At 39.6% G+C, this 16,081-nt stretch overlaps 1 protein-coding gene across 2 annotated transcripts in view; it reads left to right on the top strand.

Annotated features, from left to right (window-relative positions):
* The window catches only part of FLT1 (fms related receptor tyrosine kinase 1), a 162,483-nt gene that overhangs the window by 31,172 nt on the left and 115,230 nt on the right, over window positions 1-16,081 (top strand). The window contains exons 3-4 of one of the 2 annotated variants that reach the window (XM_006138918.5): window positions 231-454; window positions 15,484-15,608. In XM_006138918.5, coding sequence (XP_006138980.3) covers window positions 231-454; window positions 15,484-15,608 — 349 coding nt within the window. The remainder of the gene's footprint in view (window positions 1-230; window positions 455-15,483; window positions 15,609-16,081) is intronic. The other variant, XM_075919213.2, reaches the window with a different exon arrangement.

Here is a 16,081-nt window from a genome sequence, read left to right as displayed (position 1 = left end):
ATGGAGTTGGGATGCGGGGGGCAGGTGGGGGGGGGGGGGGGAGGACGGGACGGACAACTTCAATAGCAATTGTTTAATAGCTGTATGTTGTTTCCGTTGTTGTTTTTGGAGAACAAGATTAAAGAGAACCCCAGAAATAGCCTGATATAATAAAACAGAAAGCTTGGGAACAAGAGCTATATAATTGTAGTCCAACATCATTGTTTTTACTTCCTTATCATTGTTTGCAGGGGGGAAATGGTTCATTCATGGTCTCTGCCTGAAGCTCCAAGTAAGGAGAGCAAAAGGCTGAAAGTAATTAAATATGCCTGTGGAAGGAATGGCAAACAGTTCTGTAGTAGCCTGACCTTGATCAGAGCTCAAGCAAATGACACTGGATACTATAGCTGCAAATATGCATCGTCAAGTGCTGTAAAAAAGAAGATAGAATCAACAGTCTATGTATTTATTAACGGTAAGATTCCATTTTTTAAAATTGTTCCTTTGTATTTTAAATTCAACATTGCTAAAGTGGCCAAAAGTTCTACAAGCTGACTGTGCTTAAATGTCTAAATGATCCATTGGAATGACATTTTCAGCTTTGTAAAATGGTTGTGCAAAATTTACCTACCCTTGTGCAAAATCTGCTTGCCCACCGTTTATTGTGAGGCAGGATGGTAATGCAAAAAAAAAAAAAAAGTGCCAAATGTTTTATGTGCTAGTGAAAAAGAATAGAAGAACTACCCCCTGCCCTCCGCCACCCCAAATCCAAGCACACATCAAACTGGGCAAGCAGAATTTTGCAATGTTGATTTATCTGAAATGAAATCAGATCAGGTGTGCATCTGAGAACAGATTATGCCAATGCAAAACCATCTCTCACTGTATCATATGCTAATTCAAAATATCTCTGCTATGGTATTCCTTATAGATGTTAATTGCCATTAAAAGAGCAGAGGAGGTATGTGGCCAAAGGCTGCCAAATACTGTTTTGTTGAAGTTGGAAAGATCCACTTTCCAGCTTACCAGGGAATGTTCTCATCCTATAGAAAATTAATGCTTGAGTGTTTGCCACTTTCCAAACATTCAGTACTCTGGAATACTATCTGATATTAAACACATTGATTCTATTTTGTATCATTCTGAATATCAGCTCTTTTGTGTTCAGCAACCAAAATTATGTAATATATGGAAAATGCCTGCATTAGGCAGTTAATTATAGTAATAGGCTGGCCCTGTTCTCTATAGGAATATTAATCAAGCACAAAGTTTACTAAAAATAAAATAAAGTTATAATAAGCCCTAGAGTTCTGCTTTTGTTTTTGAATTTTAATCTTCCTTGAGCTTTAATTCATTGGATTTACAGCAAAAAGGCAACTAGATTAATGTTTGGTAGTAGAGTAATAGATTTTAAAAACACGTGATAGAGAGAATCCAAAGTGGAAACTCTTCCTAATTATGTGTCTGCCTCTTCTATTGAAATAATTATGGATTGGATAATTCTTGGTTTTGGTCTTACAAAATGAAGAACATGATTGAGCCTGTGGAAAATGGAACCAATCTGATGTGTTATTTATCTCTGATAGAAAACAAGAGACTTGTCCATTATGGTTTATATACTGCCTTACTTAGAATTTCTCAATAATTTATATAGTAATTTCTGTTTTTTCTACTTCAGAAAAACACTATGAAAGTATATGTGCCTCTCAGGCTATGTCTAGACTGCAGGCTACTTTCAGAAGAAGCTTTTCCAGAAGAGATCTTCCAAAAAAAAAAAACCTTCTTCTGAAAGAGAGCGTCCACACAGCAAAAGCACATCGAAAAAGAAATCTGTTTTTTCGAAAGATAGCGTCCACACTGAATGGACACTATCTTGCATTTAAGCTGTGATTACTAAGGACGGAGTGGCTACGAGGGCATCTGTGCTTTTTCCTCTTTCCTCTTCTTTCGAAAGAACTCCTTCTTCCCCGTCCACACATGCCTTTTTCTGAAAGAGCTCTTTTGGAAAAAGGCTTCTTCCTCATAGAATGAGGATTACCAGCGTTGGAAAAAACCCTCTGTTCTTTCGATTTTCTTTTGCAGTGTGGGCGTAACTTGAGTTTTTTTAGGAAAAACAAATGTTTTTTCGAAAAAACTCTGTAGTGTAGACATACCCTCAGGCTGTGTCTACATTGGCACCCCTTTCCGGAAAAGGGATGCTAATGAGATACTTCGGAATTGCAAATGCCGCGGGGGATTTAAAATGTGGGGGCATTTGCATGAACATGGCTGCCGCTTTTTTCCGGCTCGGGGTTTTGCCGGAGAAAAGCACCAGTCTAGACGGGATCTTGCGGAAAATAAGACCTTTTCCGCAAGATCCCTTCTTCCTACTTTCAAGACTACACCTCTCTGCACGTCGAAATTGATGATGAATTGAAGAGATTTAAATATCCTGCACTTCATTAGCATAAACATGGTTGCCGCTTTTTTTCGAAATTGAGCTTTTTTGAAAAAACAAAACAAAATGGCAGTCTAGAGGGGATCTGTTGAAAAATAAATCCTTTTCTGAAAGATCCTGTAAACTTCATTTTTTGAGGAATACAGGATCTGTCGAAAAAGGGTTTATTTTTTGACAGATCCCCATCTAGACTGCTGGGTTGGTTTTTTTTTCGAAAAAGCTCCATGTTTATGCTAATGAAGTTCAGGATATTTCAACGTGTCTAATCTACATCTCTCTGTCGACAGAGAGGTGTAGTCTAGATACAGCCTAGGAGACCCCTATATGTTTGTATCTCCCTCTTTCTCTCATTCTCTCATTCTCTTTCCTGAATGATGTGTTAGCACTACTTGTGTATTCCTGAATTAAATTGAGACACAGTCAGTTTTTCTCCCTCTTGTGTGCTTTATGAGTTGTGTCTGTTTCCTTGTATTTGAAAGAGAATCTATGTTAGGGTATGTCTACACTACCCTCCTAGTTCGAACTAGGAGGGTAATGTAGGCATACCGCACTTGCAAATGAAGCCCGGGATTTGAATTTCCCGGGCTTCATTTGCATAAGCGGGGAGCCGCCATTTTTAAAACCCCGCTGGTTCGAACCCCGTGCAGCGCGGCTACACGGGGCACGAACTAGGTAGTTCGAACTAGGCTTCTTAGTTCGAACTACCGTTACTCATTTCACGAGGAGTTACGGTAGTTCGAACTAGGAAGCCTAGTCCGAACTGCCTAGTTCGTGCCCCGTGTAGCCGCGCTGCACGGGGTTCGAACCAGCGGGGTTTTAAAAATGGCGGCTCCCCACTTATGCAAATGAAGCCCGGGAAATTCAAATCCTGGGCTTCATTTGCAAGTGCGGTATGCCTACATTACCCTGCTAGTTCGAACTGGCGGGGTAGTGTAGACATACCCTTAGATGCATGAGAGTCAGGCTGGTCCTTCTAGTGGATGCAGAGGCCTGGAGAGAAACAGATTCCTAGAGGCAGAGTAGTCTCTGCAGGCAGGACCATTAATATGCCAGGTATAAAAAATTCAAACCATTAATATGCCAGGTATAAAAAATTCAAAAGTGCCTAAGTGATTTAGGAGTCTAAGGCCTGTTGACTTAGATTTATATTTATAAGAGCCTAAGTCTATTTTGAAAATGGTACTTAGATTCTTTTGAAAACTTTACCGTCCACCTTGTTTCCCAGGAAACTTGGGACAGGCTGTTCAAGAGGCAATCCTGTCCTGTGCTGAGAAATCTTGAGCACCCCACTTTTTGGAATTTGCTTACTGTGACATGTCCATTCCTTAACAATCAGATGTTGATAATCTCAACATAAATCACAATGGGCAAAAGCCAGCTGAGGGATAAAAGAATAAGTTGCAGCGCAACTACTTGATCTGTGTAATATAATTCCTCTGAACTATGGTAAGGTGGGGGAGGGAGGGAACTGATTAAGCCTACATGGATTTTACAACTTCCAGAGGAAATGTTGAGCCAGCTAAGGTAGGAGCATCTTTGTGAATACACAAAGGACAGTTGTTACACCGAGCTAGGTGCAGATGCGACCCCAGCTTGTGTTTGTAAATTTGTTCCTAGGTGGTTCCCCTGTAGCTCTGAGTTCAGGAATTACAATTCCTAGGATGTATCAGGAGGGAAGAGGAGGAAGATGGGAGGAGAAAAGTAAAGGAAGAATTTGAGCCCTGTGAAAGAGTGAGGGGAACAAACTTACCTTTGCCACTATCAAACTTCTCAAGTCTTCCTTAAAGGGGCGAGGGTACAAAACAAATTGATGATAGGCATGAAAGAACCACAGAAAAACAGAAACTCCACTTATCCAAGTGCCTCCTGATTCCTACTGCTGCAATCTATTTCTCTTGTAGAATCAGTATGGCACTATCATACCTGAGGTAAAATGAATGCAATTAAAGTGCCTCAGCTTAAGTCAATACTCATGTATTGAGCTCTATTTGGAAACAAATAGATAAGATTCCTTTGAAGGTTTTAATTTTTTAAACTAATTTCTGTTTGCAAAGGAAAAAACGGTTACAAAATCGGGATCGTTATTGGTTGTTTCCTGTCACAGGATGTACATGTCAGTCAGTTTCCCATCTTTCATGTGGATCACTACAATGTCTCTTTCCCATTTTTTAACACTCTGCACGAGAGAGTAAATAATTGCTATTTACATACACAGAAACGGAATCATGAAAGTTGATATTGTTTGTTCAGGAAGTCCTCACTTAATTGTTTTGCAAATGTTACTTACTTCCGTAATTACAGTGACTTTGAATATGAACTGGATAGAAAAGAATAGACATATTAAGCCTTTCAATTCAGTAATACAAATGTGCTATTGCAGAGGAAAAGGTTATAAACACAGAAAGGAATATCTACCTCCCTTTTCCCCTGTGGGGTAATGAAAATTCTAGCTGAAGAAGATAAGATGAAAATCTCATATGCCTCAACATGGTACTTTCAAGATCTTAGATTTCCATTATCATCTTGCCAAGCCACATGAAGTTTTTTTCAGAAGCCAGTCAATGTAGAAAACCACTTTTCCATTGGAGCGACTCATATTGAGTTGCATGGGAGAATGAGTGCACAGTCTATGTCAGACCTGGGCAGAATACTAGTTCTGGCCCATGGGTGCAGCGCGGAGCCTCAGGCAGACTCCCTGTTTCCCCCCTCCCCAAACTTTGCTAAGAAAAGTGTCTGTTGCAGCTGTTTTTCTTTCTCAGCTATGAGGCCAGGGGAGGCGGAAATGGTGCTTCATATACTGCTCCCACCCCCTGCACAATCCCATTGGCTGATTTCTGGACAATGGGAGCTGCCTGTTTGAAGAACAGGAAGTGCACAGAGTACCCCTGACCTCTCCCGTCAGGTTCTTATTCACCAATGCACATGGCCCCTGCCGCCTTTGTGGGAATGGGACAGGTAGGGAAGCTGCCTTTGAAACTTGGTGGGCTGCTGGCCGGAAGTCACCCAGGTAAGAGACCTGGCCAGAGCCTGCCTCAGGCACCCCAGCCACTCTCTCCTCCCAGCCCTCTGTCCCCCCACACCTGCCCTTCTACCCCACATAAGCCAAACCATCTGTCCCCCTCCTGAGCCCATACCCCTCCCAGACCCTGCACCCCCAGTTTCCTGCCCCAGGTCAAAACACCTTCCTTCATCCAAACTCCCTCCCAGATCTACACCCCCTCCTGCACCCCAATCCCTTACCCCAAGCTCCCTTCTGCACCCAACCTCCACCTCAGACCCTGTATCTCCTCTATTAATATCATGGAAGAGTGTGACCCTTGACCACTTTCCAAAATCTTGAAAATCTTGCTTCATGAAAAATTATTTCCCACCCCGGTCTATGCTGTAGTTCTATGCTGGTCCCAGGCAACCAAAAACTGATGCATCAGGAAAAATAAATGAATACTCTTGAGAGCTTTGACTTTGTTGCAGTTCACTAGAAAAAAGGGATAAGTGTGAGCTCTTGGAAACCTTATAGTTGAGGAAGCAGAAAGACATTGGAATTTGAAACTCAAGCTTTTTGCAAACTCTTTATGACCACAGGGCCAAATCCTGCTTGTTATTCTCATCCTGCTCACCAATCTCATGTGGACTATTTCACTGAACACCTCCTTTAATGAGACACTGACATTACTCAGAGAAGGAGCGAGGTGGGTGGGGCTTTCCAATTGCAAATAAATCATATTAATGGGATGAAGATGTTTAAGACGCATGCCTAAATTGGCAGCATGCCAGCGCTTTTGGGTCACTGGCTTCCCCCAAGTGACTGTGACTATGTCACTTTCAGATCTGTCTTTCTGGGTGAAGATACTGTCTTTTCTACCTGCTTGTTGCTCCAACTCTTTTCCACTTGGTGGAGACCATTTTCTTTTTGCACAACGAACATGCATTTCTTACAGGCTATGTCTACACTACAGAGTTTTCCCAGAAAAACAGCTGTTTTTCTGAAAAAAACCTTCACTCATGTCCAAACTGCAATCACGTTCTTTTGACAAAAAATCAAAAGAACAGAGGGGTTTTTCCAACTTTGGTAAACCACTTTCTATGAGGAAGAAGCCTTTTTCCGAAAGAGCTCTTTTAGAAAAAGGCGTGTGTGGATGGGGAAGAGGGAGTACTTTCGAAAGAAGAAGAAGAGACAGGAAAAAGCACAGCTGCCCTAGTGGCCACTCCGTGTATATTAATTACAGCTTCAATGCGAGATAGTGTCCATTCAGTGTAGACACTATCTTTCGAGAAAGCAGATTGCTTTTTCGATGCACTTTGGCAGTGTCGATGCTCTCTTTCTGAAGAAGTTTTTTCGGAAGATCTCTTCTGGAAAAACTTCTTCCATAAGACGCCTGCAGTCGAGACACAGCCTCAGCCCTCCATGACTGCTGCCACTCACTCTCCTGATAGATCTGGGGGAAATAAATGACTTTGTTCAGTATTTTAATACCAGAACTTTGCAGGAATTCAAAGGAATTCTGGTTCTGGGTTGCCATATTGCCATTTCCCAATCAATTCAGATTTGGACAGTAGCAACCTTTTCATACTGACAGAGTTGAGAATTTTTCCCTTGAGGGAAATCATGTCTATATCTATAGAGGAAATTTAACCAGTTTTAAAGCCAAATGGTCTTTCTTTTTTAGAGCTAAATAGCTTAAGTTTTCACCCATGACAACTGCCTTTTTTTTAATTTTCACAAAAATCTGTCACTGAATTTGAGGGGGAATCTGCTAACTGTTTTGCAGGTTGGTCAGCGATGGAAATTGTTTTGTGTTGTCCTAATCTGATTATCAGTCTCCAATTTGTCATTCTTCAAGGTCTTTCTTAGCATTGTCAGTATTCATGTATGCTAATTTATCTCCTTGGTGCTATTCCCTGAATGGGGAAATATTCAATGAAACTCCTGCTCTGTGCCCCTTCTATAATGTTCTGAGTACCAGAACATGAAGATGAAGCAACTTAACAAGATTTTACTTCAATTCAATTCAGAGTAGACACATTCATTGATTACCAATGACTAGTTTCAAATATGTCTTCTAAATTTGGTTATTTCTATTGTTTGTGTGCCTAAGATAAGATGGCTAAGTGTTCAAGCTTAGCAATCAAAAATGAAGGTCACCAGAGTTAGTGGATACTGGAAAAAATAAGCCTTTCAAAGTGCTTGGTTTTTTTTGGAGAGCACATTTTGAAACCTTAGCATTACACCCTGTAAGCCCTTGGTACACAGAATTCCCTTTTGGTGTGTCTACATAGCACCCTACACTCGAAATAAGATAAGCAATTTGCACTATGCAAATTGCATATCTTATTTCAAATCTATTTTGAAATAGCTTATTTTGAAATTTGGCAAGTCTACACAGCGCCAAATTTTGAAATAACGCACTATTTCGAGCCATCTTGTATCCCTCATGTAACGAGGGTTACCGGGATGGCGAAACAGTGCTCCCGTTATTTTGAAAAATATTTAAAAATAATGGTTGGCTTGCGTAGATGTGGGTTAGCTATTTCAGGATACCTCTGGTATCCTGAAATAGCCATGCAGTGTAGACGTACACTTTGACATCACAGGGGAGTTCCAGTTTTTGGCAGCTGGCTGAATAAAGCCTTAAGAGTTGGAATGGATTTTAAATGTGACTTTAATGGATGCACTTTTCAGAACCTTGCATGATATTACATCTCAGAACAGGCAGACCATCTAAAAATGGTTTGCCAAAAAACTACCTCCCCTCCTCTCCTGAATCTCTGAATTTTGGCTAAAGATTGAGATTATTTTCTTTCTGTACTTTTAAAAAAATCAGTAATAAGCTGGCCATGGAACAACTTGACCCAATGTTCCCCGTCCGGGAGATTCTGCACCTCCCTGTCATGATCCATCTCTGTGATTTGGCACAGCTCTATCATATGAATTGTACTTTTTGGCTAGCAGATTGTCAAAGTCAATAATGTGATCACACATTTGTTATGAAAAGGAAACTAGTTAAAACTATATTGGAGCTGTATGCAGTATGTGGACATGTTTTCAGAGTGTAAGAAAGTGCAAAAAAATAGAGCCCTCTAGAACACAGTGACATAAATCATAAATGACATGAATGTAGTTTCCATTTCTGCATATGGTGATGCTTCACTTTGCATATGAGTGGTTCCTTTGGATTTACTGGTACTACCCACAATGCATAAAGATAAGCACATGCAAAAATATTTGTAGTATTTAAGTTTTAGATTATAAGAACTTTGGGGCAGGGAGTATTTTTTTCTCATGTGTGTACAGTGCCTAGCACAGTGGGGCCTGATCCATGATTGCAGTCTCTAGGTGTTCCCACAACACAAATAATAAATAGTCAATTCCTGAAATTAACAATTTAGGGATCATGTTACGAGAATTACTGTATCTATGTCTCTAGTATGATTTCCCTGATTAATGGTGGTAGGGACACTTTGTCTTAAGAATTAGTATTATAATCATGATTTAATACCATGCTGTAAACTTACTTATGTAAGGACATAAAACTGCTCTGGGAAAAGAAATCCTTATTGAGAAAACATCAAGAAACCATCCTAAGCTTAAGCTAGCAACACTTCAGGCTTGTCTACATGGAGCAGCAGTGCTCATTACAGGAGTATGATTTGTAAAGTGCACTAATGCATTGTGCGTTAAATTGTCCATCTAGAACCTGCTAACATGTACTGTTCCCCTACTGTGCCTTGATGTTAAAGTGTGCTAGCACGCACCAGCATGGTCTACAAAGACCAATTAACATGTAACTTGTCGATGCACTTTAGAAACCATGTCTCTGCAAAGTGCATTGCTCTACCATGTCGACAATAAGCCCATTGTGTTTGAAGATAAGTGCTTTAGTCTTGAGATGTTCAACTCCTTTATTCATTGCATTTTGCTTGCCAAGTTATTCTTGTCCTAGGTTGATTTCTAAGGCTATTAATTTATGTCTCAAAATCACTTTCTTCAATGTCCACCAGTCATTTTCACCAGAGGACCATTATTTTTTGGGCCAGGAAATGAAAAGAAGACTGAAGGGCTTTTGTTGTAGAAGTAATATTGTCCACTTAAGGCCAGATTCTGTGCACAGTCTATTCCCACTGCGCTCAATTCTCTTTTCAGTTTCACAAATACAACCCAATTTCCTTTGAGCCTGAGATACTACTATGATAAACATGATATAAACAGGTATTCTGAACCCACAGAATTCAGTAGGAAAACTCTCTTAACCATCAGTGGTGCTAGGCTTTTACACAGAGAGTTTGCGTCTGACATTTTTATGTGTGTTTTTTGAATTTCATAGACTCCTAGATTTCAAGGCCAAAGGGACCACTGTGATCATCTGCCTCCTATATACTATAGGCCATAAAACTTCTTCAAAGAATTCCTAGAACATATTGTTTAGAAAAACATCTAATCTTGATTTAAAAATTGGCAGTGATGGAAAATCCACCATGACCCTTGGTAAATTGTTCCAATGGTTGATTAGCCTCCCTGTTAAAAATTCACACCTTATTTCCAGTTTGAATTTGTCTATCTTCAACTTCCAGCCTTTGGATCATGTTCTGTTTTTCTCTGCTAAATTGAAGAGCCCATTACTAAATATTTGCTTCCCACGTAGATCCAAATAGGCATAATCCAAGTCAACCCTTAACCTTCTCTTTGTTAAGCTAAATATATTGAGATCTTTGAGTCTATCATTCATGCTCACTAATCCTTTAATCATTTTTGTGATTTTTCCATGAATCTTCTCCAAGGCTATGTCTAGACTACAAAGGTAAGTCAGAAAAAGATACGCAAATTGCAAACTGCAATTTGCATATCTTTTTCTACTTTTCTGTCTAAACGGTGCCAAATTTTAGAAAAACCTGCTCTTTCGACACATCCATTCTTTCTTGTAAAAGTAATGGCAAAAGAGCGTGTCCGCTTTTTTGAAAAATTTTCCGAAAAAAGCAGATGCATCCTTTGAATGCGGCATTGCATCTCGGAAAAGCACTGCAGGCTAGACATAGCCCAACTTGTCAACATCCTTCTTGAATTGTGTGCACCAGAACAGGACACTCTATTTTAGCAATCACACCAGTGCCAAATATAGAACTAAAATAAAACACTCTGTCTCTACTCAAGGTCCTTGGTTATGTACCCCACGATCACATTAACTCCTTTGGCCACAGCATCACTTTGGGAACTCTTATTCAGTTGGTTGTCCGCCATGACCACCAAATCTTTTTCAGAGGCAGATACTTGTGTTGTTGAAGGTAGGAAACCTGAGGGCACAGAATATGGAAAGGGGGAACACTTGTTTTTCTTACTATTCCATTTCAATATGTGCTAATACAATTGTTTGTGCAAGATATTTCCCATAATATTTGCCTGAATTAAGACTCTTATCATGTTTGAAACTGTTTAATGATCAATTCAATAAAATAGCTGCTATTTATGCTTGCAGACAATACAACAAATAAAATGGAGATTGCCTACAACTGGAAAGGACCTTGAATGGTTATTGAGTCCATTCTACTGCTTTCACAGCAGGACCAAGTACCGTCCCTGACAAATTTTTGCCCTAAATGGCCTCCACAAGGATTGAACTCACAACCCTGGATTTAATAGGCCAATGCTCAAACCACTGAGTTATCCCTCCCCCATAATGACCTTTACAAGTTTTGTGATTCTGTGACTACTTTTTATGTTGTCCCATTGATTGTGAGTGGGAAATATTGCTGATGAATAGATTAAACATATTACAAATCCACTAGCTACAGGCACAATTATTATATTAAAATATAATATTCAGTAAGAAGCTTATGCAAATATTCAGGATTTTTTCTCCTTCAGTTGTAGCTCGTTGTTTAGCCAAAAATAAACATGCTCCTCCCAATGAAATACTTAAGACAAAAAGAGATTAATACATTGTGCTATTATGGCCTTCAATACTGCTGAAAATATTCTTTTTTGAATATATGCCATTCTATTCAAAGTCAGAAGTAGTCCCCCTATGGCCTGATTCACCCAGTGTTACTCTGCGTTTACACCTAGGCTGTGTCCAGACTCGAGGGTTTTTTAGAAAAAAGTAGCCTTTTTTCAAAAAAACTTCCCCTGCGTCTAGACTACAGCCGCGTTCTTTCGAAATTAAATCGAAAGAACGTGGCTTTTCTTTCGACGGTGGAAAACCTCATTTCACGAGGAAGAACGCCTTTTTTCGAAAGTGCTCTTTCGAAAAAAGGCGTTCTTCAATGCAAGCAGGGCTTTTTCGAAAAAGAGCATCCAGACTGCTTGAGTGCTTGCTTTTTCGAAAGTACTGCTTGCAGTCTAGACGCTCTTTTTCAAAAGAGGCTTTTTCAAAAGTATCTTTCGAAAAAGCCTCTTTCGAAAGAGGCTTGCAGTCTAGACGTAGCCCTAGAGTAAATTACACTAGAGTAAAAGTGAATAAGGTCCCTAAAGTGGAGAAATAATATAATTGGAGATGGCCCAGAAGAATAGGGGAGGAAAGTCAGACTTAGACACCAAGGACCTAATTCACCTCTGTGTTACATCGCCTCAGGAAGGAATGATTAATCTTTGGCAATCAGAAGGGAAATATGGCAGATGCCGCTAGCAATAGATCATAATAGATATGCTGAGGGGTGGAAGGGAAGGACTAGGATGGGATCGGGAGGTTTTATTAATTGGGGAAGAAAGGTTCTGTCTCATTGGAGGATTCTGACTGTTACTCCAGCACCAGCTGCTAGTCCTGAAATAATGACTATATCCCCTTATGAGTATTAAGAAGGAAGGAGAATAAAATCAAAGGGGCTCAGGAAAAGCCTCCACATTAATTATGAAAACAAAACTCTGTTAGGAAACATGATGCATATTCCTTTTAATCAAAAGCAGGAAGACATTTGGAGGGCTTTGGGCCATATACTGCCCTCAGTCCATGGCGGAACTCCCTAGTGATGTCAATGGGAATTGTGCACGCTAATCGAGCTCTAGCTGTGGCTGGCTCTTTATGTCTAAGTGCTCTTGTGTGTAATTGTACTTTCAGATTTACAGGGGGAAAACCACCTTCACATGTAACCATAGCATTCAGAGGAGTCAAGGAAACCGTGTTAGCTCTGTCACAACGCTTGACTGTCTCCTCCAAGTGTGAATAGAAGCCTGCACATTTCCATTAAGGAAGACAAAAAAATGTTCTTCACATTTTGTGCTGGTTTCCTGTCACTGCCTCTCGTCGGGCAGGGAGTCCTGTGAGGTTAGGGCAGTACAGCTCCCACTTGAGCAATGTTGGCATCAGTCAGTGGTGACACTTTGTCTGGAGACAGGACCGGTAGTCTTCAGGGCAGCTCTTCCTCACACTTGTAACGATTTGGAGATTGACACAGGAAACTACTCTGCAAAGTTTGCTGCTTTTGGAAAGTAGCTCTTAATTTTGTGACAAGGATGAATAAGCCTTAGGGGAGTAATAAGTCTGTTTCACTGGTGATGTTAAAGGTTTAGTGACCTCTTCCATAACTGCAACCCCTGCAAAACAAAAATGTTTCTTTTACAATGGCACAAGCAGGCATAGCCTTGGTCTTTCCTTGAATCATATTGCAAAGGAAATGTTAGACTAACAAGTCTTGGAATATTTTTATTGCATACTCAGGTTTCTACTATGCATGAGTTCCTTTTGCAATCACAATAGATGTGACTGTGACCCAGTCTTTCAATTTCAAGTGATTTTCTTTATTTTATTACTATGTGAAATGATGCACGTACTCTTGAGTGAAAGAGAAGCAAAAGTAATGTCTTTAGAGAGTAGCTGCTTCTTGAACATGTAGAAATGTACAGAGATTCCCGATGGGGTGATTTGATAGTGATTCTCCTTTTCAGCATTCACAAATGTCCATGTATTGGCAGGGAAAAATACTATTGCTGTGCATAGGGTTCTGACTGAGTGAAAACATTATAATTTGACTGAAAATGAACCAGAACTAGAAATTAGTCTTATATTAGGAATCAAATAGTCCACCATTTGGAAGTGTGAAAAAAGCCAAACGTAGGGGTTTGAATTTTGCAAATAGTTTCTCTATTTACACTGTGTAAAACCCAGATCTGACCACTTGCAAACAGGATTTGAATCCAGAGTTTGTGGCTTTTGCCCACTTTTGTTGAATAACACAAACAAAAATACATTTGCAAAAGCAATAGAAATGTTCCCTGTTTTCAGTGTGAACTATTTATGCCAATACCCTTTGTTAGAAGTGATTGCTTAAAGAGATAGTAAATTATACTGTTAAGTCTTAATTGTTGAGTTAAATGTCAGGAAAACTTTTATTTCGTTTTCATTTACCTTGTCCCTTACAAGAAAGACACAACTATATTGTGCTGGTAGGAAGGAATGCAATGATTAATGCTTACTAGTCCATATTCTAAGAGCTACTTGAATATCTGACTTAATTACCATATTTAGGATCCGAGTCCTAGTCTTTTGGCTATGTCTACACTACAGAGGTTTTTTTTGGAAAACTGCCGTTTTTCCAAAAAAACTTCACTTACGTCCATACTTCAATCATGTTATTTCGACAAAAAATTGAAAGAATGGAGGGTTTTTTCCAACATTCGTAAACCTCTTTCTATGAGGAAGAAGCCTTTTTCTGAAAGAGCTCTTTCGGAAAAAGGCGTGTGTGGACGGGGAAGAGGGAGTTCTTTTGAAAGAAGAGGAAAAAGCACAGGTGCCCTCGTGGCCACTCTGTCCATAGTAATCACAACTTCAATGTGAGATAGCATCCAATCAGTGTGGATACTATCTTTAGAAAAAGCAGATCGCTTTTTCAATGCACTTTTGCTGCATGGACACTCTCTTTTGGAAGAAGTTTTTTTGCAAGATCTCTTCTAGAAAAGCTTCTTCCGAAAGAAGCCTTCAGTCTAGGTGTAGCCTCATTGAAGCTAATGTGGGTTTTGCTATTGACTTCAAGGAGAGCAGGAATAGGCCTTTAGTGGTATGTCTTTTGATAGGTGAATTCCAGCTTAGTCTCAATGACAATAAAAAATAAACCAACCAAAATACAAAGAAATATGGTATTTTATTTATATTTGAGCCATATAAGAACATAAGAACAGCCATACTGGGTCAGACCAAAAGTCCATGTAGCCCAGTATTCTGTCTTCCAACAGTGGCCAATGCCAGAAGCCCCAGAGGGAATGAACAAATGATCCCTCTCCTGTCATCCATTTCCAGCCTCTGACAAACAGATGCTAGGGACAGCATTCCTACGCATCCGGCTAATAGCACTGATGGACCTAGCCTCCATGAATTTATCTAGTTCTTTCTTGAATCCTGTTAAAGTCCTGGTCTTCACAACCTCCTCTGGCAAGGAGTTCTACAGATTGACTGTGCATTGCATGAAGGAAAACTTACTTTTGTTTGTTTTAAACCTGCTACCTATTAATTTCATTTGGTGACCCCTAGTTCTTGTGTTATGGGAACAAATACATAACTTTTCCTTATTCACTTTTTCCACACCAGTCATGATTTTATAGACCTCTATCATATCCCCCCTTTGTCTCCTCTTTTCTAAGCTTAAAAGTCCAAGTCTCTTTAATCTCTCTTCATATGGGACCTGTTCCAAACCTCTAATATATGAGTTGCAATAATTTTAAAAAAATGCTTACTTGACATCACGTGTATATATATTAAAGATGATGCAAAATGTAAAAAAATGGTGTGTGTTGTTTATTAATGATGGCTAAAAATATTTTCTGAACACTGCAAAAATATTTTACTGGTTCTAAATAATGAAAATGAATGCAACAGCTATTTTAGAAATTTATCAACACTGATAGCTAGGGAGCAATGGCCGATACTTTGTTATAGCTGTCTGGAAGTAAAGAAAGAACCATTTCTAAAGAGATAGAGGGACTCAGGAAAGACTTTTCTCTAGGCCCTTCAGATTTACCACAATAGATCAGTAGGCTCTTTTTAGTTACTGGGTAATCTGTTAGTATAATCTGGTTAAATTGGCCGCATTTTTCTATGCTTTCAATGTTTCTAGCAGTTACCTTTTCTTTTTATCCTTCTCTGTAGATACAGGCAGTCCATTTGTACAGCTGCACAGTGACATACCTGAAATTATACAGATGACTGAGGGAAGAGAGATGATCATTCCATGCAGAGTCACCGCACCAGACATTGCTGTTACATTAAGAAAGGTACCTTGATCCATGCATATTTCTGAAACTATAACTGCAGATATAAATGTGTGCTTCTCTTGAACTGTTTTAATGAGCAAATTATTAATACTTGTTACCTTGTGTTAAATGTTCACTAACTCCATATTCTGGGGCACTCATGATTTATGTTGAAGCCTGAAATCAACCACTGAAATCAATAAAGATACTCCCATTGTCTTCAGAGGATGATGGCACAAGTGCGTTGATGCGTAGAACTGTATGCACATGGCTCCCAAAGAAGTTAGCAGAATTACGTACATGAAGTAAATCTTCAGGCAACAAGATAAGAGTTTCTTTATTAATGTTATTCTTGTTTAGTTTACATACAGACGATGGCTCCTAGAACAGGAGAGTTGTACAAGTCAAGGGGGTGATGCTTTATCTGTGCCTGGAGTGAGCTCCATATGTGAAGAAATAGATGAATAGTATTGTTGCAGGAAAGAGAAGGTCAA

Source organism: Pelodiscus sinensis, chromosome 1 (genome assembly GCF_052426305.1).
Source record: "Pelodiscus sinensis isolate ZL-2025 chromosome 1, ASM5242630v1, whole genome shotgun sequence".
NCBI classification, from domain to species: Eukaryota; Metazoa; Chordata; order Testudines; family Trionychidae; genus Pelodiscus; species Pelodiscus sinensis.
Note: the sequence above shows the minus strand (reverse complement) of the source record. Positions and strands in the feature narration are given on the sequence as shown.